Here is a 26,158-nt window from a genome sequence, read left to right as displayed (position 1 = left end):
GTATTGAACTCTTTTGAACTTGCCTATAGAGTCTCTCATGTTTCCTTTGGGAGAGATTAGGATATACTGTTGTCAACTACTTTCATACTGTACCCTAGCCGGCCTAAACTTCGCGGGTTGCGACTAGTGGCTATTTACTTATGTTATATATATCTATCTGTTATCTATCTCTTAATCTCCTTTATGCCTTGTCTGTATATCGCTTTCGCCTTCACGTTTTATCTTTTTGTTGTCGAAACGTGAGTGATACATCTTCGCGATTTTTTTTACTCTTTTCAGGCTTCTCGATTAATACTCCTTTCGAATTTACTTATACTTATATATTAAAAATCCACCTGAGAGTCGTACCACCGTAATATCATTGACTTATTATTTAATTAATTTCGGTTAGACCGGATATTACATCAATGAAATATAACAAATAATATTACAAGAAATTGCAAACCTAGAAAATGTATTATAACTTTAATTTGAGATTCTCTTTAATAATAAAAAAAGTATTGAAAATTTGCATATACTTCTAGATAAAAGACAAATAATAAATAAAGTTATAATATTTGTGATTTTGTTTTTGACTTTGAAGTACTTAAAATTTTTTACTTATTTTTTTTAGATATTAAAATGTTATAAAGATTAAATTTCATTAATCAATGTAGATTTTAACATGTAATTAAAAAATAAGTAGAACAACAAATTAAAGTTGTTTCATTTTTTAGATTTGCAATTGTTTTGTAATATTATTTGTTTTATTTCATTATATGTTATATGTCAATGAAGTATAACAAATAAAATTACAAGAAATTATAAACGTAGAAAATGTATTATAACTTTAATTTGTGACTCTCCTTAATAATAGAAAAAATATTGAAAGTTTGAAGATATTTTTAGATGAAAGACAAATAACAAATAAAGTTATAATATTTGTAATTTTATTTTTGACTTTGAAGTACTTAAATTTTCACATATTTTTTTAAATATTAAAATGTTACAAAGATTAAATTTGTCTAATCAATGTAGATTTGGACATGAAATTAATAATTAAATAGAATAAAAAATTAAAATATTTCATTTTTTAGATTTGCAAATTTCTTGTAATATTATTTGTTTAATCTCATTATATATATGTCAATGAAGTATAACAAATAATATTACAAGAAATTACAAACCTAGAAAATGTATTATAACTTTAATTTGTGATTCTCTTTAATAATAGAAAAATTGTTGAAAGTTTGAAAATACTACTAGATAAAAGGCAAATAACAATAAAGTTATAAAGATGGGTGATGCGTGAGCATCTTATCTATCTTTTCCTAGTAAATTTGCATCTAAATTGTTGAGTTTAATTAAGAATTAATTATATTTTAGCCACTATGGATGCTATTTTGAGTTTTGTGCAATTTTATTTATTTTAGGTAGCATTCGGAGAAAGGGATTTGATGAAGTTTCTGCAGAGAAAAAGAAGAAACCAAAGAGATGACCAGCAAAAACCGACGCGGACGAATGGCTCACGCGACCGCGCGGAATGGAGAAATCGCAATGACGCGATCACGTGCCTGACGCGAACGCGTGGACTGGAATATGCACAAATGACGCGAACGCGTGGACGACGCGGACGCGTCACATGCTCGATCTGCAATAATTCAGAAAAACGCTGGTTACGATTTCTGGGCTGTTTTTGACCCAGTTTCTAGCCCAGAAAACACATATTAGAAGCTGCATAATGGACAAATCAAGTGGTCCCCACCCATAAACTGAAGATCTGTTAATTAATTCAAATTTAAATTCAATTTTTATCTTTTAGGAAAATATATTATTTTTAATTTTTGATTTTAAACCTATTAGGATTAGTAATAAATAGAAACTCTGTACATTTAGACAGGTACCAGATTGTTACGAGAATCCTTATTTTTCTTCTCTGAACCATGAGCAACTAATCCTTCATTGTTAAGGTTAGGAGCTCTGTCTATTTGTAATGCATTAATTCGTTTGATCTTTCTAATTTATTCATGTTTTGATTTATATTTCAATAATTGTTTTCGTTCTTTATTTTATGAATATTGGGTGGAACGGAAGTATGACCCATGTTCTTATTGAGTTCTTGTGAAACTTGGAAAAGCTCTTTACTTGAACAACAGCTTGAAAACAAATTATACTGAATTTCTAATTGTTTTTATTTAACGGGATACGTGACATATAATCCCTTTATTTTTGAATAATTAGAATTCTTTTGGCATATAAACTAGAAATTGATCATTACCCCCTAATTGGAATTAATTGACCAAGGAATTGGCAATTAATGAATTTTAGAGGAGACTAGGAAGGTCTAAGGAATTAGGGTCTAGTCACATATAGTTTGCCATTAAATTAAATCCTACATAACTAAAATAGTTATTAAGAAAAGTTAATCCGGAAAAATAGATAACTCTAAAGCCTTAATTGTTTTCTCCATATTTTATTCCCAATTTATTTATCTACATGTCTTTGATATTCTGAATTTACATTTAAACCTTTTGAACATCTCAAAAGTCTTTTCTGCTTGCCTAACTAAGCTTATCACTCAATAACTGTTGCTTAATCCATCAATCCTCGTGGGATCGACCCTTACTCACGTAAGGTATTACTTGGTACGACCCGGTGCACTTGCCGGTTAATAAGTGTGGGTTATAAATTCCGCACCAAGTTTTTAGCGCCGTTGCCGGGAATTGATAGTGATTAACAACTATTAGTTGTTTGATTGCTTAGATTGGGCGTTTTAGTTTTAATTTTTATTTAAATATTGTTTTATTATTTTTCCAAAAAAAAATTTTTTTACGTTAATATTTTTTTTTCTTTTTACACTTCCTTCTTTTTTCTTTTGTTCCTCCTCCCCTGTCACGTTTTCCTTCTTTCTTTTCTTTTTTGTTTTTTTTTTTTATAAAAAAATAAAAATAATAATAATAATAATAAATAAAAAAATAAAATAAAATTTCAAAAAATTTTTTTAATAAATAAATAGCACCAATATTTTTTTTAATTTCTGAAATTAAGTTTGGTGTTACCTATTTATTATTTTTTATTATTTTATTTAGTATTTTTTATTATTTATTTCTTTACACAAGTTACCTCACAGGGAATTCTCTACACTCTGACATAGAGATTCCCATCTTTTCTTGTTTTCTGTTTGTTTATGCGCAAGAACAGAGACAAAGAACATCTCTTAGACTTTGATCCTGAACCAGAAAGGACTTTCAGGCGACGTTTACAACAGGAAAAATTGTACAAGGCTGCGGAATCCACTATGAATGCTAACGATGCTGATAATCCCAATGCGGCAAACCCGAATGGGAATTAGCAACAAAGGAGAGTGCTTGGCTCCTACCGCAGATCTTTATGGAAAAAGCATCGTAGTGCCTTCTATTGCTGCGAACAACTTCGAGTTGAAGCCTCAACTGGTCACCCTGGTGCAACAAAATTGCCAGTATCATGGTCTTCCCCATGAAGATCCAAATCAATTCATTTCAAGTTTTCTGCATATTTGTGATACTGTGAAGACAAACGGAGTGAACCCAGATGAGTACAAACTAATGCTCTTCCCGTTTGCTTTGAGGGATGGAGCAAAACTATGGCTAGATTCTCAACCCAAGGACAGTTTGGATACTTGGAACAAGGTGGTTACTGAGTTTCTCACAAAATTTTTCCCACCAAAGAAGCTGACTAAGCTTAGGATGGAAGTTCAGACCTTCAGACAGAAGGATGGTGAGACTCTGTATGAAGCTTGGGAGAGATACAAGCTACTGACTAGGCAATGCCCTCCAGACATGTTCTCCAAATGGACACAAATAGACATATTTTATGAAGGTTTGAGTGAAATGTCCAAAATGTGCTTAGATAATTCTGCAGGAGGTTCATTGCACAAGAAGAAGACACCAGAGGAAACTATTGAGCTTATTGAATTGGTTGCTAGCAACCAATATTTATACTCCTCTAACAAAAATCCTATGAACTCTGAGGCTCCTCAGAAGAAGGGTGTCATGGAAGTGGAAACTCTTAATGCTATTCTTGCTCAAAACAAGCTTATGTCTCAGCAAATAAATCTTCTTACTCAACAGATGGGTGGCATGCAAGTCTCAGCTATCAACACCCAAAATCCCCCTCAAGAAGTCTCTTATGACATGACAGGTAATTTTGTGCAGAATGATAACTATGATTATGCTCAAGCTTCTTCTGAATAGGTCAATTACATGGGGAGTGCTACTAGAAATCCCAACAATGATCCCTATTTGAAGACCTACAATCAAGGATGGAGGAATCACCCAAATTTTGGGTGGAGAGACCAATCTCAGAGACCTTAGAATTTTAACAATAATTCTCAGGGCGGCTTCCAACAGAATAATTACAATAACCGCCAATTTAAGGCTCAACAGCAACAACCACCTCATCAGGCAAACTCTAAATCCAAGGAAGATTCTAATTGGGAGATGATGATGAGTTTCGTGCAGGAAACCAGAGCCTCTATTAGAAACTTAGAAATGCAAATGGGTCAAATAAGCAAGCAATTACCTGAGAGGTCTGCAAGCACATTTCCAGGTGATACAGTGGTGAACCCAAGAGAAGACTGCAAGGTTATCCAGTTGAGAAGTGGTAAAGTAACTGTTTCTGAGACCAAGGCCAATGAAGAATTAGTTGAAAAAGAAGCCCCAGAGGAGAAGAAAGAAGAAGTCGAGCACACACCTCCTAAGCGTGCAAACAATCCTTTCCTTGATTCTCTTGACACTTATCCTACCTTGCCAAAGGCTCCTGAATATAAGCCGAAAATGCCATACCCTCAGAGGCTTCAGAAGGCTTCCAAAGAAAAGCAGTTCTCTAAATTTTTAGATGTCTTCAAGAAGCTACAGATCAACATTCCCTTTGCAGAAGCTCTGGAGCAAATGCCTCTCTATGCTAAATTTATGAAAGAATTGTTGACCAACAAGAGGAACTGGAAGGAACAAAAAATAGTGGTATTAACCAAAGAATACAGTGCCATTATTCAACACAACCTTCTTGAGAAGATGCCAGACCCAAGGAGCTTTGTCATTCCTTGCACCATTGGAGATGTCACCATACAGAGAGCTTTATGTGACCTTGGAGCCAGCATCAATCTCATGCCACTTTCAGTGATAAAAAAGCTTCAAATTGAGGAGGTAAAACCCACTCGTATTTCTCTTCAACTTGCTGACCTTTCTATTAAATTATCTGTGGGTGTTGTTGAGGATTTACTTGTTAAAGTAGGACCGTTCATCTTTCCTGTTGATTTTGTTGTATTAGACATGGAAGAGGAAGTAAAATCATCTATCATACTTGGTAGACCATTTTTAACTACAGGTAGAGCTCTAATTGATGTACAAAATGGTGAATTAACCCTGAGGGTCAATGAAGAACAGGTGGTCCTTCATGTTTTTGAAGCTCTCAAGCACCCTAATGATTCTGAAGGGTGTATGAAAATAGATGTTATTAAACCACTTGTTCAAGAGGTATTGAAAGCTGAGGTACTTGATGACATTCTGGATCCTATTTCTGAGTATGAATTAGTTGAAATTGATAATTCACCACCCCAGAAGGCTATGGTCCACACGCCTAAAGCAGAGGAGGAAGTCCCCAAGCTCGAGCTCAAATCCCTATCCCCTTCCCTGAAATATGTATTCTTGGGTGAGAATGACTCATATCCAGTGATTATTAGCTCTTCCATGAAGTCTGAAGAGGAAGAGGCGCTTATTTTAGTGCTCAAGAGCCATAAAACAGCTCTTGGGTGGACAATTAGTGACTTAAAGGGGATCAGTCCAACCAAGTGTATGCACAAGATCCTCCTTGAAGATGATGCTAAACCAGTTGTGCAACCTCAAAGGAGACTCAATCCAACCATGAAAGAAGTGGTCCAAAAAGAGGTAATGAAACTATGGGAAGCATGGATTATTTATCCTATTTCTGACAGTCCTTGGGTAAGTCCTGTGCAGGTAGTTCCCAAGAAAGGAGGGATGACAGTGATCAAGAACGAAAAGAATGAGCTTATCCCCACAAGAACAGTCACAGGATGGAGAATGTGTATAGACTACAGGAGGCTCAACACTGCTACAAGAAAAGATCATTTCCCCTGCCTTTCATTGATCAGATGCTTGAGAGGTTAGCTGGTCATGCATTTTATTGTTTTCTAGATGGATATTCTGGATATAATCAAATTGCAGTGGACACTCAAGATCAGGAGAAGACAGCATTCACATGCCCCTTTGGAGTATTTGCCTACAGAAGAATGCCTTTTGGACTTTGCAATGCTCCAGCAACTTTTCAGAGGTGTATGCTTTCAATTTTTTCTGATATGGTTGAAAAGTTTATTGAGGTATTTATGGATGACTTTTTTGTTTTTGGTAATTCTTTTGAATCCTGCCTTAAACATTTATCTCTTGTCTTGAAACGGTGTCAAGAATCAAACCTTGTTTTAAATTGGGAAAAATGCCATTTTATGGTTACAGAAGGTATTGTTCTTGGACACCGGATTTCAAGTAAAGAAATTGAGGTTGATAGAGCAAAAGTAGAGGTAATTGAAAAATTACCACCACCAACTAATGTTAAGGCAATCAGGAGTTTCTTGGGTCATGCAGGATTTTATAGAAGATTTATAAAGGATTTTTCTAAAATTACAAAACCTCTAAGCAACCTTTTGGTTGCTGATGTCCCTTTTGTCTTTGATTCTAATTGTCTGCATGCTTTTGAAACTCTGAAAGCTAACCTTACCTCTGCTCCCATTATAGCTCCCCTTGACTGGGATCTACCATTTGAATTAATGTGTGATGCTAGTGATTTTGCTATAGGAGCTGTTTTAGGACATAGGCATGGTAAGCTTGTACATGTCATTTACTATGCTAGTCGTGTGTTAAATGATACCCAAAAGAATTATACAACTACAGAAAAGGAATTATTAGCTGTTGTGTACGTTGTTGATAAGTTTAGGTCCTATTTACTTGGTTCTAAGGTTATTATTTATACTGATCATGCTGCTTTGAAGTACCTTCTAACCAAACAGGATTCTAAACCAAGATTAATCAGATGGGTGTTGCTCCTTCAGGAGTTTGATATTGAGATAAAAGACAGAAAAGGGTCAGAGAATCAAGTAGCTGACCATCTCTCCAGAATTGAGCCGAAAGCAGGAGTACAACCACCCACAGCTGTGACTGAGATATTCCCAGATGAGCAATTGTTCCTCATTCAGCAGGCACCATGGTTTGCAGACATTGCAAATTATAAGGCCATGAATTTTATCCCAAGGGAGTACAGTAGGCAACAGGTGAAGAAGCTACTAACTGATGCAAAGTACTACATTTGGGAAGAACCATACCTTTTTAAAAGGTGCTCAGATGGAATAATCCGGAGATGTGTCCCGGATGAAGAAAAGCAGCAGATTCTTTGGCACTGTCATGGGTCTGATTATGGAGGCCACTTTGGTGGTGAAAGGACAGCTACAAAAGTCCTTCAGAGCGGGTTTTACTGGCCGACTCTTTTCAGGGACTCAAGGGCATTTGTGAAGCATTGTAGCAAATGTGAAAAAGCTGCAAATCTCCCCGCCAAGCTAGTGATGTTAAAGAAGCGCTTGTCGGGAGGCAACCCGATAATTTCGTATCCTTAGCTATTTTTATTTTTTCGTAGTAGTAGTTTTCTTTTTATTTTATTTTTATTGAGTTCTTACTAATTTTCTGATCATGCAGCTATGTTATTCTAGGAACTGGACATCAAAAAAAAAAGAGAAGAGCACCCGACGCGCAAGCGTCACTGACGCGGACGCGTCAGATGGGTGTGCGTGAAAAATAAATTTGAACAGAAAGTTGCGCGGGAGTGGCGCTGGACTCATGCCTTTCGCACAAACGATCCCACGCGAACGCGTACCCCACGCGGTCGCGTCGTGTGTGATTTTTGCCATTCACGCGGACGCGTCACTGACGCGGATGCGTGACCTGCAAATTCAACGTAAAAGAGTGTTTGGGCAGAGAGTTGTGCTGGCTTGGGGCAGGAAGTGTGCTAGAAGCACAAATTTGGTCACGCGGACGTATGACTGACGCGTCCGCGTCACTTGCACATATGGCCATCCACGCGTTCGCATGCATGACGCGAGCGCGTCGTATGAAATTTTGGTTCCCAAGCCATGCGAACAGTAAGTTGCGCGGGCGCGCGGCTGGCTTCGCGCGAATCGCACAAAACCCAGGGAACGCGATCGCGTGCCTAACGCTAACGTGTCATTGTGAAAATTTTGTGACCCACGCGAACGCATGCTGCACGCGTTCGCGTCGCTTGCGCCACACTAGTTCGCCGCCCAGTTTTCTTTCTCCTCTCTCCGAATCCTAATCCTCTCTTGTTCTTTTATCCTTTTATTTTTCTTTTTCTTTCCTCATAATATTTATCTCTTTCTATTTTCAGTACTTCTTTGCTTGAGGACAAGCAAACCTTTAAGTTTGGTGTTGACGCTTCGCTTAGGGGTTTTTCTATTTATTCCTATGGCACCAAAGAGGGAGGCGAATCATCTTCACTGAGGAGCACAACCTGAAGAATAAAACGACCACTAGGATAACTAAGGTGGTTGAGTTTCTTTCATTTTTATTCCTCCCCCTCTTCTTCTACGTTATGTTCCAGTTTTTTGCTATTTTGCTTTGTTTGTTGCATGATCTTTTAATAGTTAGAATCATAGGATTAGTTTTCTTTTGAATGCATGATATGAACAGTGTATATTTGAATTTGAATCAAGGGATGTTGATGTATAAGGAACAGGAATTTAGAGAATTATTATGCCTTCTCTGAAATAAATAAAAATTTATTCCTTGAAGCAAAAGAAACAGCGAAAAAAATATAAATAAAATAAAAAAAGCAAGATCCAAGGCTCTGAGCATCAATGACTAGGGAGGTCAGACATGATTAAAAGCTCAAAGAGTTGTTTCCCTAGTCATATGCTTGTGGTGTGACTGTGTCAAGTAATCCTTGAGACAAAACACTTAGAGTCGAGACCAAGTGCGTTTAACAGAGTATGCCAAAGGCTTTGAGCACCACTGTCTGAGAGAACTGAAAGAAAAATCAGAACTCAAAGGGAGTTCCCCAGTTAAGTGCTTGTGGTGTTTTTGTGTCAAGTTACTCTTGAGACAAAATATTTAAAGTCACGGTTAGGCTCAAGGTGCAAAGCACCAAAGAAAAATAAATTAAAGTAAATGTTGCTGTGTTCAAGGATTAAACTGAAATGTAAAGATCAGAGAATTCATAATATCATTCGGATTCTAATTCAGAATGACAATAACATTCTTGATTCAAAGGAGAGTGAGATGCCAAACCTATTCAGGATTACAGTTATAAACCCCACTATAAAAAGAGACATGAGCTTAATCGAACTCTCATTCTCATGCAAATTCACATCATAAGCTTATATTAGTTTTGGTTGCTTGAGGACAAGCAATAGTTTAAGTTTGGTGTTGTGATGCGTGAGCATCTTATCTATCTTTTCCTAGTGAATTTGCATTTAAATTGTTGAGTTTAATTAAGAATTAATTATATTTTAGCCAATACGGATGCTATTTTGAGTTTTGTGCAATTTTATTTATTTTAGGTAGCATTCGGAGGGATTTGATGAAGTTTCTGCAGACAAAAAGAAGAAACCAAAGAGATGACCAGCGAAGACCGACGCGGACGCATGGCTCATGCGACCGCGCGGAATGGAGAAATCGCAATGACGCGAACGCGTGGACTGGAATATGCACAAATGACGTGAACGCGTGGACGACGCGGACACATCACATGCGCGATCTGCAATAATTCAGAAAACGCTGGTTACAATTTTTGGGCTGTTTTTGACCTAGTTTCCAGCCCAGAAAACACATATTAGAAGCTGCAGAATGGACAAATCAAGTGGTCCCCACCCATAAACTGAAGATCTGTTTATTAATTTGAATTTAAATTCAATTCTTATCTTTTAGGAAAAGATATTATTTTTAATTTTTTATTTTAAACCTATTAGGATTAGTAATAAATAGAAACTCTGTACATTTAGACAGGTACCAGATTGTTACGAGAACCCTTATTTTTCTTCTCTGAACCATGAGCAACTAATCCTTCATTGTTAAGGTTAGGAGCTCTGTCTATTTGTAATGGACTAATTCGTTTGATCTTTCTAATTTATTCATGTTTTGATTTATATTTCAATAATTATTTTCATTCTTTATTTTATGAATATTGGATGGAACGGAAGTATGACCCATGTTCTTATTGAGTTCTTTTAAAACTTGGAAAAGCTCTTTACTTGAACAACAACTTGAAAACAAATTATACTGAATTTCTAATTGTTTGTATTTAACGGGATACGTGACATATAATCCCTTTATTTTTGAATAATTAGAATTCTTTTGGCATATAAACTAGAAATTGATCATCACCCCCTAATTGGAATTAATTGACCAAGGAATTGGCAGTTAATGAATTTTAGAGGAGACTAGGAAGGTCTAAGAAATTAGGGTCTAGTCACATATAGTTTGCCATTAAATTAAATCCTACATAATTAAAATAGTTAGTAAGAAAAGTTAATCCGGAAAAATAGATAACTCTGAAGCCTTAACTGTTTTCTCCATATTTTATTCTCAATTTATTTATCTGCCTGTCTTTGATATTCTGAATTTACACTTAAACCTTTTGAACATCTCAAAAGTCTTTTCTGCTTGCCTAACTAAGCTTATCACTTAATAACTGTTGCTTAATTCATCAATCCTCGTAGGATCGACCCTTACTCACGTAAGGTATTACTTTGTACAACCCGGTGCACTTGCCGGTTAGTAAGTGTGGGTTATAAATTCTGCACCAATGGGTCCCCCCACTAAGCCTTTCAAGATGGAAAGGGAACTACGACAAGGAGACCCTTTATCGCCATTTTTGTTTGTGCTAGTTGTTGATGTGCTACATAGGATGATTAGGGAGGCAGTGAGGAATGGCCGCATCTATCCACTTTTGTTTGGAAGGGCTAACATTGAGCTGTCGCACTTACAGTTTGCAGATGATACCATTCTCTTCTGTCCTATTGAAGAAGAGACTATCAGGAACTACAAGCAATTGTTACGTTGCTTTGAGCTGATGTCGGGGTTGAGTATCAATTTTGAGAAGTCTAGCTTCATTCCGGTTAACAGTGATATGCATTGGGCGCGTAAGATGTGTCAGTTGCTGGGATGCAAGGAGGAATCTCTACTAGTCCGATATCTTGGCATTTCTCTTGGAGCAAATCCGAGGCTTATGAAGACTTGGAAACTGGTGATTGATAAGGTGGAAGACAAGTTAAGTCTGTGGAAAGCAAAGACCCTAAACAAAGCGGGTAAGCTAGTTCTTATTAAGTCTGTTCTGAATAGTTTGCCTATCTAATATCTTAGCCTATACAAGATGCCGAAGGCGGTAGCGGAGAAGTTGATCTCACTCCAAAGGCACTTATTGTGGAGTAAAGAGAATGGGAGAAATGGGATACCACTAGTAAAATGGGAAGTGGTGATGGCTCCAAAAAAGGCAGGTGGTTTGAAAATTGGAGACGCAGTAATTTGGAATACAGCTTTGCTCTTTAAGTGGTGGTGGAGGTTCTCGAAAGAGGATTGTCCCCTGTGAAAGAAAGTCGTCTGCTCTTGTAATAACTTGAATCCGAATGAGATGATGTGTGGTCAGCTTGTACCTACAAGGGGGTCCTTGGAAGGATATTTGCCAGTTACAAATCAGTGAAACCACATGTGAGAGAAAAAATGATCAAGGGTTTGTATATGGATGTAGGGAATGGCAGAACAGTACGGTTCTGGGAGGATATCTAGTTACCTCACGGTGTTCTTAAAGAATTGTTTCCAAGACTTTTCTTGGTCTCAAACCTCAAAGTTCTGTTATTGGGGATTGCGAGTTTTGGGATGGGCTATAGTGGATATGGAATTTTCAATGGAGGAGAGAGCTTTTTCAGTAGGAGTTGGCACTAGTAAACCAACTCCATCAGGTTTTACAGTCTGTTCAGCTAACATCTGAGAGGGAGGACAAAGTGGTCTAGAAATTTGATAGATTTGGTATTTATTCGACTAACTCATTTGTGCAGGTGTTGCAGGAAGCAGTTCTCTCGGAGGAAATAACAAGCTATAGCTTCACCAGTGCAATTTGGAAGGGTTTCGTTCCACCAAGGATCGAGTTATTCTCTTGGTTTGTGTTGGTGGGGAGGGTGAATACTAAGGACAGACTGTGTAGACTAGGTGTAATTAACCCAAATGATCGTACATGTGTCTTATGTGGTAAGTCTATGGAGTCTGCTTTTTATTTGTTTGCTGGTTGTGAGATTTCCTGGCAGGTGTGGTGTGTTTGGCTATTCGCTCTTGGAAGAAAATGGACCATGCCTGGTACACTCAAATAACACTTTGAAAGCTGGACGAATGTTGCAGCAAGAAGAGGTGAGAGGAGAAGGTTGGTGATTGGCTTCTTTGCTGTTATCTGGACAGTTTGGCTAGAACGGAATGATAGAATCTTTAGGAATCAAAGTTCATGTGTGGTGGATATTATTAGTAGATCTGCCTTGCTCTCCGATGAGTGGAGTGGTGGTGAACCCTATGGTTGTTGATAGCAATGCCGAAGATAACTACAGGTTGTCATGACTAGAGTTGTCGGATTGTTCTTTAGTATTTTATATGCTCCACCTTGTTGTGTTGAGCTTTTTCCTTAAAAAAAAAAACAAATAAAGTTATAATATTTGTAATTTTATTTTTGTCTTTGAAGTACTTGAAATTTTTCACATATTTTTTTATATTAAAATGTTATAAAGATTAAAATTTTTTAATCAATGTAGATTTTTTACATGAAATGCAAAAACAAATAGAACAAAAAATTAAAGTTGTTTCATTTTTTATATTTGTAATTTTTTGGTAATATTATTTCTTTTATTTTATTATATGTTATATGCCAATGAAATATAACAAATAATATTACAAGAAATTACAAATTTAGAAGATGTATTATAACTTTAATTTGTAATTCTCTTTAATAATAGAAAAAGTGTTAAAAGTTTGAAGATATTTCTAGATAAAAGACAAATAGCAAATAAATTTACAATATTTGTGATTTTGCTTTTGATTTTGAAGTACTTGAAATTTCTCATATATTTTTTTTTAGAAATCAAAATATTATAAAAAATAAAATTCTTTAATCAATGTAGATTTTAACATGAAATTAAAAAACAAGTAGAACAAAATATTAAAGTTTTTTATTTTTTAGATTTGCAATTTTTTGTAATATTATTTGTTTTATTTCATTATATGTTATATGTCTATGAAGTATAACAAATAATATTAAAAGAAATTGCAAACCTAGAAAATGTGTTATAACTTTAATTTGTGATTCTCCTTAATAATAGAAAAAGTATTGAAAGTTTGAAGATACTTCTAGATAAAAGACAAATAACAAATAAAATTATAATATTTGTAATTTTGTTTTTGACTTTGAAGTACTTGAAATTTCTCATATTTTTTTCTTTAGACGTTAAAATGTTATAAAGATTAAAATTCTTTAATCAACATAGATTTTAACATGAAATTAAAAAACAAGTAGAACAAAATATTAAAGTTTTTCATTTTTTAGATTTGTAATTTTCTTATAATATTATTTATTTTATTTCATTATATGTTATATGTCAAGGAAACATAACAAATAATATTACAAGAAATTGCAAACCTAGAAAATATATTATAACTTTAACATGTGACTCTCTTTAATAATAGAAAAAGTGTTAAAAATTTGAAAATACTTCTAGATAAAAGACAAATTACAATAAAGTTATAATATTTGTGATTTTGTATTTTACTGTAAAGTACTTGAAATTTCTCACATATTTTTTTTAGATATTAAAATGTTATAAAGATTACAATTCCTTAATAAATGTAGATTTTTAACATGAAATTAAAAAACAAGTAGAACAAAAAATTAATGTTGTTTCATTTTTTAGATTTGTAATTTTCTTGTAATATTATTTGTTTTATTTCATTATATGTTATATGTCATTGAAGTATAACAAATAATATTGCAAGAAATTACAAACCTAGAAAATGTATATAACTTTAATTTGTGATTCTCTTTAATGATAAAAAAGTGTTGAAAGTTTGAAGATACTTTTAGATAAAAGACAAATAACAAATAAAGTTATAATATTTATGATTTTTCTTTTGACTTTGAAGTACTTAAAATTTTTCTCATATTTTTTTCTTTAGATATTAAAATTTTATAAATATTAAAATTCTATAATCACTATAGATTTTAACATGAAATTAAAAAACAACGAGAACAAAAAATTATGGTTGTTTCATTTTTTAGATTTGTAATTTTCTCGTAATATTATTTGTTTTATTTCATTATATGTTATATGTCAATAAATTATAACAAATAATATTATAAGAAATTACAACCTTAGAAAATGTTTTATAACTTTAATTTGCGATTCTCTTTAATAATAAAAAAATGTTGAAAGTTCGAAAATACTTCTAGATAAAAGACAAATAACAAATAAAGTTATAATATTTGTGATTTTGCTTTTGACTTTAAAGTACTTAAAAATTTTTACATATTTTTTGTTTAGATATTAAAATATAACAATAATATTACAAAAAATTATAAATTAAAAAATGTATTATAACTTTAATTTGGAATTCGCTTTAATAATAATTAATTTCATTTTCTTGTAATATTATTTTCACGAAGAGTACTAAAAGAAGACTATTAAAAGATATAATAATGATCCAATGAAAACTGCTAGTCAATTTTTAATATATTAATAACTATTAAAAAAAATAATACATGATAGTAATTATATAGTGCGAATGGTTAGAAGTCTTTAAATGAGTCATTATTTTGATTCAGTTAGTAGTTTTTATGATTTTATTATTATTTTATTCTCTTATTTTCTTCTCATTTTCTCATAGTTAAAAAATAATTAAAAAATATTAAAAAATTAAAGATACTTATAAATAAAAGATAAAAAACTAATGAAGTTATAATATTTCTCATTTTATTTTTGACTTTAAAATACTATAAATTTTTCAAATATTTTTTTTTTCTAAATATTGAAATGTTTAAAAAGATTAAGATTCTTTAAGGTTTAAATACGATTTTCCTTCTTAAAATTTTAGACAAAAATCAAAATCATCTCTGATTTTTTTTTTAAATCGTCTCTAATATTATAAATATATTAAAACCATCCCTGAATTTTTATTTTAATAATTAAACAAAAAAATTAAAAAATTAAACTTTATACACACTTTTTCATACAAAAAAAAATTAATGGATAACCTTCAACCCTATTAATCCTTGGAAACCATAAAGAAGCATCATAACTTTCCACCTTCCAAAATCTGAATGGCACTTGAATAAAATAAATAAACAAATGAAGAAAAGTGATTGAAGTGGCAACAAAAGGCAGGAAAACGGGCAGAAACATCAAAAGTTAAATTTGGTATTAATTGACATTCTTTCTTTGAGTCATTTTCACACACTGATTTAAAAAACAAAGAAACAAAGAAAGCAGAAGAGAGTGACTAGAGAGATCATAATCAGCATGGAAGAGGAAGCATTGGAAGAGTTGAAGCAGCTTGAAGCTCAATATCCAAATCAGTTTGAACATCTCAAGAATGAACTCAGGTCCTTCATAACTCAACTCCAATCTAATCACCACACACACACAGATTCTCCTCAGCCAGAAATCAACAATATTCACTATGATACACAAGGTTTCTTTACTCTCTACACTCTAACTTCTTTTCTTTCTTTTCTCTATACTGAAAAGGTAAGATTTTTATATTTTTAAGAACATGGGGTGCATGAAAAACTTAAAAAAGTTTTATACTTTTCAGTTCTTAAAGTAGTTTTAGGATATTCTTTAACAAAATATTTTATTTTGGTTATGATAAGAAAGGGTGTTTCTGTTGAAAGCAGAATCTACAACATTGGAGCAAATGAAGAAGATTAAAAGCTATGGTTTAGGACTTGCTTTAGCAGATAAAGTGACGATAATGGAGGAGAAGATTGATGAAGGGTGTGAACTAGTAGAATCACCAAGGACTGTTATTGTGAAGCATCACCATCACTCTAGCAGGAACAACCACAGCAACAATAAGAGGAAATTAGATAGGGTCGATTTGGTTCTTGAAAGGGCACAAGCTTGTTTAAAGAAACTAAGGCATTTGAAGACTTCACTTTTATCTCCTTAGCCTCATTTAGTTGTAAGTTAAATGTCACTAAATATGCTAGTTATAGTAGTAATAGCAGTATATATCTATGTTACTAACTTACTGCATCATGTTTTGGTTAATTACAAGGTAACTAGTCACTGCTATTGTGTCATGTGGTAGTTTTTTTGGTATTGGTAGATTAATTACTGGCTATATTTTGGGTCTGACAACATAGTAGCTAAAGTTTGCTCTGCAATGGTTTCCATGGAACTTTAGAATGTCAGCACAATTTAGCTTAGAAAAATGATACTGTGTATATTATATATATGGAATGGAATATTATGTTAATTACTTATCCGATAAATCCTTTGAATTAAATAAACTATTTGTTGCTTTAAAGATTTGGTATACTATTGATATTCCATAACATTTAGGTGTAAATTTTGTTTATCTATCAGATTTTAAAAGTAATAAATTATTCATAGAGAGAAAGTGTAAATACTATATAGAAGGATAGTCATTGTTACACAAGACACAAGACATTGGTTAGAGAGATTATTTTCCAGCTGTATTTGCATTTTGGGAAGAAACTCCAAGTAGTAATGGGGGAGCAAAAGGGTCCATGTCTATGTTAAAGTGCTAGTTGATGGAAAAAGATCTAATTTTTTCCTTCTATTTTTTGGCCAAACAATTTTGACCATGATAATCAAAGGGCAAAATTAGCTATCAATATAGTATTAATTTATAATGAAAATCGTAGAGTAAAGATTCTTACTAAATTAATAAATGTGTATTGCACATAGTCTTTTTTTTTTTACTTTTTTTTATAAAAAAATTATTTCACTCTTCATTTAAAATCATTATTCACATAGTATTGCCCATTTATAATTGGCACTTAGCTAGGTTTATCGAGTATTTAATTAAAAAAAAAAGTAATAATAATAATAATAATAATATTGCTTTTATAGTTTGCAGGAATTAAATGATGTGGGGAACATGTATGTGGAAAATGACAAAATGTTCTAACCCATTTGCAAAATAAAAATAGTGCACTTGTGACTTGTTTATGTTCTTATTTATGACCTTACCTGTGTTGTCTCCAATCCAGTAGTGTCCCTTTTGTCTATACAACAAATGCGCCAAACCATTAGAGACAAGAAAGTGCTACATACAAGATTCACAAATCACAATATGTTTAGTTTCTTACCGTTAAATATACACTTTCTAAGCCACCAAATTTCTTGAATAATGCTACAGAAGCCGACAAAGGCAATAGTTATATTCATTGCAAGCACATTTGAAATGCTTTTGAGCAACCTATGGCCATTGATAACTAATTCTTAAACAACTGCAGCAGTTTTCCAATCTCTTTAATTAGCAACACCTACTCATGTTTGTCGCTCAACACAGGGACACATATACATATACGTCCATGCCTTACCCACATAAGTAAATTCCAGGAGCCATAATCTTGAAAACAAAGCAAGGTCACCAAAAAGTGAAAATTACAGCAAAACCTGTGTGGAAAGCATCGATCAAAATCAACATAATGCCTTTTGCATTCTTCATTGTCAAAATATTATAACTTCAGATTTTTAAAATGTTGTCATGGTAACATGTTGGAGTTAACTTATGCTCATTATCTTCCATCCATTTATTCTGCTATAGTAGAGCTAAGTTAACAATAAAAATTTTTCCCTTTTGTATTTCTAGGATTTATGTTGGAAATGGACGACGAAATAAACGAGAAATCTTAACAAACCTTGATCGCTCAAGAAGATAATGAGCCATGCCTTTGTTGGGTTTCTTCTGCTTCAATGCCATCATTGTCGCTGCTGCTGCTTCCATCCTGTAAATTTGAATTAATAGCAGAACGACCACGACGTCCCATAGCAACAAGATCAAGAAGCCTTCTCCTTGCATCATATACAGGATTTGGTTCAATCAAACAACCTCGTTCATATGCTTCCCTCAAGAAAACAGTGTGGCGTTTCCCCTTTGTTGATAGATAGAAGATCCCTGGGTGATCCAAGAACAGGTCTCTTATGTTGAAGTCAATCCCAAACCATTTTCTGAATTGGCTGATCTTTTCAACTTCTACCATCTTCTCCACGGTTAAACTCAGGAACTCGTGAACAATCGACACTGCTCGTTTCTCCATGGCCATCAATGCTGCCTTAGACTTCTTTTTCTCCCCAACAACCACCTCATAGGGCCCAACGTACGGTGAACTCTGCCATTCTTTCACCTTGGCCTTGAAGTTCTTGCCAAGTTTCATCCCTGGAGGATACCCATGCTTAAAACTGAACCGCAATTCTGTCCTGACATTGCAATCCTCCTTGCAGCACTCAACAACCCTCCAATCTTCAATGTCTGCTCTAAAACCATTTCGACGAACACCTTCAACCAGCTTCAACAAATGAGTGTTAGGTTCATGGGCATCACACAGCTGGAAAACACTAGGATTTGCAGATATAACTGAGTCCTCGAAATTATCAGGCAGCCCAAGCTCCCTCCAGACCTTGAAAATCGCTCGAAGGGGAACTGTTTTGGACGCAGACATGGACAATATCCGGACCAATCGATCAGCCACCATTGGCAAAGAAGCATTAATGGCCTTCTCTTCCTGCTTGGAAACATCAAGAGCAGCATCTGTGAGCCTGCAAAAAGGCAGCAACTTGGAGGGGTCATAATAAATTTGGAAGATGTGAGGAAACTTGCGGAGGAAGGAAGTGGCACCGCGGTTGAGATGGAGTTTCTGGGAGAGCCTGGAGAGGAAGTCAATGGACACGGACGGATTCCCGGGATTTGCGAGGATGAGATCTTGAATGGCAATGACTTTGAAGAGGCTCTTGTACTTGTCCATGAGCTTCTCAAATGTGGGGTCTCGAACTCTCGAGGCGACATACTGAGCCGACGTAGTTTTCAATCGAATGGAGATTGAGAAACCAAATGAGTGTTTGTGTTTGATCAAAATCTTCATAATATGGATTCCCATTTTTTGTCTCTATGGCTTGCAAATTCTTTTTGGCATTTCGTCAAACACTTGGTGGTCAATTACCAGAAGAAGAAAACAAGGTGCCACTTAAATGAGCATAGAGAGCTTGATTGGAAATAAAGTTGATGGCAACAGTGACTTGAAGTCCTGTAAATCCATTGGATTTCGTATGTATATATTTGGCAGCAGAAACTCATCGAGTTTGAACTATTATATGTAGTCTAGCACGGTAGCAGAAACTCTAGCCATTAAACAAACTCTAATCATTGCAAACAATTTATACATGGAAAAAACTGTTATTGAATCAGACAATTTAAAATTAATACAAGCTATCAAATAAAAAATTCCTGTTGGAGAAGCATGGGCAATTATTCAGGACATTCAGCTGCTTCTGGAACAAGTACCTGAAAGGGTGTAACTTGGACTCCAAGAGAACAAGCAGCACCATCAACGGGAGAGGGAAACGCAGTTTCAAACCGGGTCGGGTTGGACAGGGACATTCTGTTATTAGGCCCGGTTCATGTTGTGTTTGATTTTTTAGTATTAAAAATATTTATTTTAAAAAAAACTGAGAATGAATTAGATTTTTCATTGGTTTTTAAAATCAGTGTTTACTAAATTTAGGTTCTTTAATTTTTTTATATGTGAGCAATTTAGTCGTTATGCTTTTTTAGAAATTATTTTATTTTTTATATTACAAAGATACATTTTGTTATTTATTAACATCTATAATATATTTTATATTTTATTTGTAACTTCATAATAGAAAAAATTAGAAAAAGAATATATTATAAATAAAATAAGAGGCCTGCTACACATACAAGTTTTTTTGGTTTACAAGTCTTATAAGTTGGTACAAGTCCAATAAAAAAACACGCATTACACTCCCACATTTAAGAGTAAATAAACGCACGTTATTCAACCACTTCCTGGTTTCAAAGCGCGCTACTCACCATGCATTATAAACGACTATTCTTCTTCTTCCTCCATGAAAAGGAGTTTCTTGCCAAATTTGAAGATAATGGAACTTTAAAAATACACCTAAACGATTACAGAAATACACTTAAACGATTACAGAAATACACCCAAAGGATTACAGAAATACACCCAAACAGTTACAGGAATTCACCCAAACGATTATAGAAATACACCTAAAGAATTACAGAAATACACCCAAAGGATTTAAGAAATACACCCAAAATTCGTTGAAGTATACCTCATGCACTCTTTCTCTTTCTCCTCATCATCTTCTGCTGCTTCTTCTTCTTCAAAAACGATTTCAGAGCTTGATGTCAAAAAACAATGGAAATCGAGAATAACGAAGAAAGAAAATAGAGAGAAAAGCACGTAAATGAAGAATGAGAAAGAGAAGGCAAGAAACGAAAGAAAAGAAGAAGAAGAGGAAGAGGAAGAAGAATGTGCAGCAAGAAGAAGAAGAAGGTGCAGTGAGTAACGGTTGAAGAAGAAGAAAGAGAAGGCAAAAAATGAAAGAAAAAAAGAAGAAGAAAAGGAAGAGGAAGAAGAACGTGCAGCAAGAAGAAGAAAAAGAAAGTGCAGTAAAAACGTGCAGTAATGGTTGAAGAAAGAGAAAGAAAAGGCAAGAAACGAAAAAAAAGAAGAAGAAAAGGAAGAGGAAAAGGAAGAAGAACGTGCGCAAGAAGAAGAAGAAGAAGGTGCACTTGTAAAGACTTGTATAAAAAAATGCTTGTATGTAGGAGTGGCAGTAGGGCGGGTAGGGGCGGGTTTTTGCCCTACCCGACCCCGCTCCGCCGTCCTATTAATCATATACTACCCGCCCCTGCGGGTACCTGCCCCTGTAAAAATTAAATAACATTTTAATTTTTACATATTCATATATAAATTAAGACAAAAACTTAAAATTCATGCATAAATTAAAATACAAACATAAGATTCATACAATGTCAATAACTTGAAATTAAAAAAAGCTAATGTTTGATCACTATAAATTTAACACCATAATAAAAAAATTACAACATTAATATAAAAGAGAATTCAATCTTTATTTTTGATCATTTTTCACTGTTCTTGTCCTCAAAAGACAATGACAATCAAGGCATACTTTCCAATCCTTTCTTAAAGGATTCTTCTTACTCATCAAGAGGTATCATCACAATCTCAAAGCTCTCCTCATCTGATCTTAACTTGTCATAAAACTTCACCAGACCGAAAATAAAGTAAGTGCATCTTTCATATGAACTCGATGAGAAATAAAGCTCAACCATCTTGCTCTTGAATTCAAAAACAGCTATCTAAATGAATGAATAAATATACACACAATCATATTTGGAAACTGCTACATATGTTTTAGTTTACAAAGTTAATTAATTAGTAGCTTACTTTATTTCTATAATAAGAAATCACAAAGTCACCAGAAGGAGATAGCAAGAGAGATTTCAAGGATTGGTTCCTCTTAACTTCCTCTTCAAGATCCTTCAATTCTTGAATCTTTGCTAATGTAAAAGTGGGAAGCACTTTGAAAACTTTACAAAGAAGCATTATAGTATAGGTAAGTATTAAATTGTAAATGCTAGTATAAACTATAGAAGTACTAAATTTTTATTGTTCTGTTGATCTAAAGCATGAATATGATAGCCTCATTCTCAATCAACATATATAACCAGTTGCAACATGCCAACATCATGAAAAATACTATAGCCGATAACAATTTAAAATGAAAAATAAAGAACTGCAATCAAACACATATAAACAAAATTATAATTACAATGTCTCTTATGAGTTCAAAATTAAAAATTAAAAAACTGCAATTAGACACATAAAAGCAAAATTACAACCACAAAGTCTCAAATGCTCAATCAAAATGAAAAATGAAAAACTACCATCAGAGACAAACAAATTGCAATCAACAAAGTAATTCTCAATCAACAAATTTACAACAAAATTCTCAATCAAACACATATAAACCCACTTCAGCACATACATTTACAAAATTGAATAACAAATTGTAAAACTTATAGTTACAGACTCAGAGAGACAAAGAGAAAGGGCTCCGGCGGTGACAGGCTCACATGCAATGGTGATGGCCAAGCTCACAACAGCGGCAACCAAGAGATGAATCTGTGGAGGAACAAAAAAGAACTTAGATCTCACAATATGATGAAGAGGGAGAGAGAGGGGGAGAGAGAAAATGCGCACGAGAGAACAAGAGCGAGAAGAACTTACGGTTTTACGGAGCTAAAAACTGAGCAGCAACGACAGGCTGGAGCTACGGGCTAAGCGGTGAGGAACTGCGGGCTGAGCGGCAACGGCGAAAAACTGCGACGACAACAAGGAATAAGCAACGACGACGAAAAAATGAGAGGCTGAACAACGACAGCAAGAGAGTGAAGACTGAGCAACGAAAAAAAAGACTATGGTCAGATGACTTTGGTTTTCTAAGAAAGAAAAAGAAGAAAATTACGGGGTTAGAGGCAAAGAAAAAATTTCTCATAAAATAATCAAATTGACAGTTCTTTAACTACTTTTAAAGGTTTAATTTTATTAAAAAATATTTACAAATTATTGCGTATTTAACTGTATGAAGAAAATTTCAACTAAACCTCTTTTTCAGCCACGTGTATGGCTGTTTTGTTTCATGCTCTTGATTTTTCAAACACACTCACCAAACCAATGAAATTTAGTTGGAAGCTAAGTGACGTGATCTTTGTAAGTTTGTGACTGCGATAAGGTTCCAGAGGGATAGGGACTCATAAGTCATAACTCATAAGTGATAAGTTTTTAAAGTGCCTTGTTTTTTTTTTTTTTCGCTAAAAATAGACTTATGTGCATTACCGCAATGATATCTAATTACTAATTTAGTCAGGAGACTACTTGGATTAAGATATTAAAAATGTCTTTCTTTAGAGATATTTACATATATTATGATATTATTGAATATTTTTATTAAATTAGTTAATAATTTATTTTTTAATAAATTAAAACAAAATCAGTTTATTATAACAATAATAATAAATTTAATTATCTACATTATAATTATTAGATCCGATTTGATTCAATCAATTTATACAATCTAAATCGAATCATATTTGAACTTTTTGATAAAAAATAAATATATTCTTGATTTTTGTTTAAAAAAAACAAAAAAATCTATGATCTAGTGGATTATGTAAATTGGTCAGTTTGATTAAATCTGATAATAATTGAGTTTATTGTTATTATTATAAAAAAATTGATTTTATTTTAGTTTGTTAAAAAATTCAAAAACTAATTTATTAATACATCCAATAATAATGTAATACATAAGTGTCTTTATAAAAAGACGTTTTACACATCTTTGAAAGAACATCTTCCATTTAGTCATCGTGCTTAGTAATCGCTGACAAGCTTCTAATATATAGTAGAATTTTGGAGTAATCTGGTCTTTTTATAGTATATACAAAATCAATTGAAGACAAAGTCCTTTACAAATACATCTAATTATGTAACACTATATTAATAAAAAATTATGAGAATAATTATTAAAAAAATATAATTAGACTACTGTATTACACTGTTATTAGTGTATCAAAACTAAATTTGTTGCTTCACAAATACGATGACTTCCCCTTTGTCTCTTTTCAGTAATAGCCGCCCTCGTGCGCATATATTCATCTGTTCCATACCTACAAATTTCAAGTTTTAATACGCTTTTTGTTATGATCATTGTCGTGCTTATCCTCTCCCATCCTTACGTGCAGATCATACCATTTGAATATTCTCGATACCTTGCAAAACTTCTCCTTTGAAAAAAAGAACATAATTATTATCATTAGTAGTTTAGTACTATATCACACTCAATCGTCACCAATCATTGAATGTGTGGTGTTAATTTAGAGACCTACACTTGTCCAAACTCATGCATATACTTTACCCTATAAATATACCTTAGTGTTGCACCCAAAATGAAGAAACAACACTTCAATTTTCCTACTCTTGCAATATCCACACTTTCCTAACCAAAATGGTGATGAAGCTAGGTGCAAGCATTGTAATTTGCATATGGCTACTCTTGGTTATATTGTCACCAATCACTGAATCATCATCATCCAATGATGATTCAAACCCTGCTGTTCTTGACACAGATGGTAACCCAATTCAAAGTGATGCTGAGTACTATGTTAGGCCAGCAATCACTGATGTTGGAGGCTATTTAACATTGATTGATAGATTTGGTAATGGGTCATGCCCTTTATATGTTGGTCAACCAAATGTTATTGTGGACAACAAAATTTCCATAAAGTTTACACCTTTCATTGAAGGGGAAACTGTGATCAGAGAGAACAGGGATTTCAAGGCTGTTTTTCAGACATTGACTACATGTGTTCAGTCAACGCAATGGAAGGTTGGAGAGGTTGACCAAGAGAGTGGAAGAAGGTTGATTGTGGCTGGTTATGATGAAGGGATTGGAGGTTACTTTAGAATTGAAAAGGGCAATTTGGGTATTTACAATTTTGCTTGGTGTCCCTTGGATGTGTGTCCAAATTGTAGGTTGAATTGTTCACCTGTGGGTGCTTTCATTATTGATGAGAATAGGAACAGGTTGTTGGCTTTGGATGGTAACACTCTTCCTGTGCAATTTGAGAAGGCTAATGATGTGTCTTCTATCTAGTTCTAGTAGGTGCCAATTTGGTTTATTAGTAAATAAGGTCTAGTAAATAGTAATAAAATCTTATGTGGTTATTCTAAATAAGACATCTTTATACGAAGACGATAGTGTGAATTGTTAAATGATTTAATATGTTTGATTAAATATATTTCTAAATAAGTGCCCAACACGAGTTAGTTATTCTTTGATCTTTGCCTTATTCTTCCTTTTCGTATGTATTTTCAACCGCACAACTGGAACCAAAAATTTCATTGACCCGTTTCGGGCTGATGTGGAAACTCTTTGATGAAGTAACTTCCTACCGTCACTCTGAACCAATCTTAGCGATTGATAGGGGTAATGGTAGAGGAGCAACATTACTCGGTGGCCTCCAATCGTCTCAGAAGAGAAGACTAAGCTAAGACGAATTGCAGTCGCTAAGGGCTCGCTGATGCAGAAGTCAGTCATTGGACTAACCTCCACTGGGACCAGATCACCGCCCTCAAATGTCAATACTAAAGTATATTTCAAATTGATCTGGGACCCGAGGTGCGAAAGTAGAAGCTTAGAGCATAGATAGTATGTTGGAAGGTGCTCCTAAAAGGAAAGACTCGAAAACAAATCAGTGAGGCCATGCCGGTACGACTGAATATGCGTTAAAAAGGTCAATCCCTCCCCTACAAAAAAAACCTGCGCGCTTCCTTAATAGGAGTTATACACTGACTAGAGCTACAAAAGAAAAGAGCTAACCCAGAGCAACAAAAGAGGCCGGGCTTGTCAGATTTGCTGGATCTTTTCCTCTCTTTTTCTTTTAATCTTTTGATGACTACTGCTGTCATTTTTGGGTTTTTTGAATTATATTATAATAAAATAATATTTTTTAATTTTAAAATTTTGATACCACAAAACAGTTCACTATAGTCTATAGATGGAATTTATCGATGGATTATTTACTTTTATCGACAAATTTTAGATTATTGATAACTTTATTGGTGGATTAATGTATCCGTAAAAAAATTTGCAAAAATATTGATAAAAACTACGGTGGAATCAATTTTATTTAGAGTCGTTAGATGAAAATTTAATCAAATAAATTAAATTATTTAACAATTTTTAACTGTTAATTTAACATAAAATTGATTACACCTAAATTTTTACCGTTCTCTTAGTAAATTGCTGCAAATTTGCAACTCAATTGCATTGCATATAATAACAGGTTATCATACAAATTTTTTCAAAGTAATTTTTTTTTTTTAATTTTGGATCAATTATTCTACTCATCGAAATGTTTATAAACAATAGGTTAAAATAAATTATTTGAAGAGAGAGATATGATCGAAGAAAAAAAAAGCTATATGATGTTTAAAC

The 26,158-nt window shown here is 33.6% G+C and overlaps 3 protein-coding genes across 5 annotated transcripts; 2 read left to right on the top strand and 1 right to left on the bottom strand.

Annotated features, from left to right (window-relative positions):
* The first annotated feature begins 15,533 nt into the window (after positions 1-15,533).
* LOC107475233 (uncharacterized) lies at positions 15,534-16,512 on the top strand. Of its 2 annotated transcripts, none has more exons than XM_052260108.1 (2): positions 15,534-15,660; positions 15,935-16,512. In XM_052260108.1, exons 1-2 carry the CDS (start codon positions 15,578-15,580, stop codon positions 16,227-16,229), a joined length of 378 nt encoding a protein of 125 aa, XP_052116068.1. In that variant the 5' UTR covers positions 15,534-15,577; the 3' UTR covers positions 16,230-16,512. The 2 variants fall into 2 exon arrangements, with proteins under 2 accessions (XP_052116068.1, XP_015950353.1); XM_016094867.3 differs by having other exon boundaries at positions 15,534-15,749; positions 15,955-16,512.
* Positions 16,513-17,180: 668 nt separating this feature from the next.
* Positions 17,181-19,597, bottom strand: LOC107474434 (protein ROOT PRIMORDIUM DEFECTIVE 1-like). 2 transcript variants are annotated; one of them, XR_008008232.1, is made up of 3 exons: positions 17,953-19,597; positions 17,398-17,707; positions 17,181-17,313 (listed from the first exon to the last, which is right to left on the bottom strand). XR_008008232.1 is itself a non-coding variant. In XM_016094058.3 (2 exons), exon 1 carries the CDS (start codon positions 19,186-19,188, stop codon positions 17,962-17,964), a length of 1,227 nt encoding a protein of 408 aa, XP_015949544.1. In that variant the 5' UTR covers positions 19,189-19,597; the 3' UTR covers positions 17,200-17,707; positions 17,953-17,961. The 2 variants fall into 2 exon arrangements, 1 of the variants encoding a protein (XP_015949544.1); XM_016094058.3 differs by having other exon boundaries at positions 17,200-17,707.
* A 4,569-nt stretch (positions 19,598-24,166) lies between these two features.
* LOC107474416 (kunitz type trypsin inhibitor 104) lies at positions 24,167-24,814 on the top strand. The gene has a single exon (XM_016094043.3). The coding sequence runs from the start codon at positions 24,167-24,169 to the stop codon at positions 24,812-24,814; it is 648 nt and encodes a 215-aa protein (XP_015949529.1).
* The last annotated feature ends 1,344 nt before the right edge of the window (positions 24,815-26,158 follow it).

The sequence above is a fragment of the Arachis duranensis genome, chromosome 1 (genome assembly GCF_000817695.3).
Source record: "Arachis duranensis cultivar V14167 chromosome 1, aradu.V14167.gnm2.J7QH, whole genome shotgun sequence".
NCBI classification, from domain to species: Eukaryota; Viridiplantae; Streptophyta; class Magnoliopsida; order Fabales; family Fabaceae; genus Arachis; species Arachis duranensis.
This window is presented reverse-complemented; position numbering and strand designations above follow the sequence as displayed.

What these genes read in the sequence shown, in the direction of transcription:
- LOC107475233 (XM_016094867.3), top strand. Translation starts at nt 15,578, where the DNA reads ATGGAAGAGGAAGCATTGGAAGAGTTGAAGCAGCTTGAAGCTCAATAT. An exon ending in TATTCACTATGATACACAAG is followed by an intron (nt 15,750 to 15,954) that starts GTTTCTTTACTC and finishes TGTTGAAAGCAG; the next exon opens with AATCTACAACATTGGAGCAA.
- LOC107474434 (XM_016094058.3), bottom strand. Translation starts at nt 19,188, where the DNA reads ATGGGAATCCATATTATGAAGATTTTGATCAAACACAAACACTCATTT.
- LOC107474416 (XM_016094043.3), top strand. Translation starts at nt 24,167, where the DNA reads ATGGTGATGAAGCTAGGTGCAAGCATTGTAATTTGCATATGGCTACTC.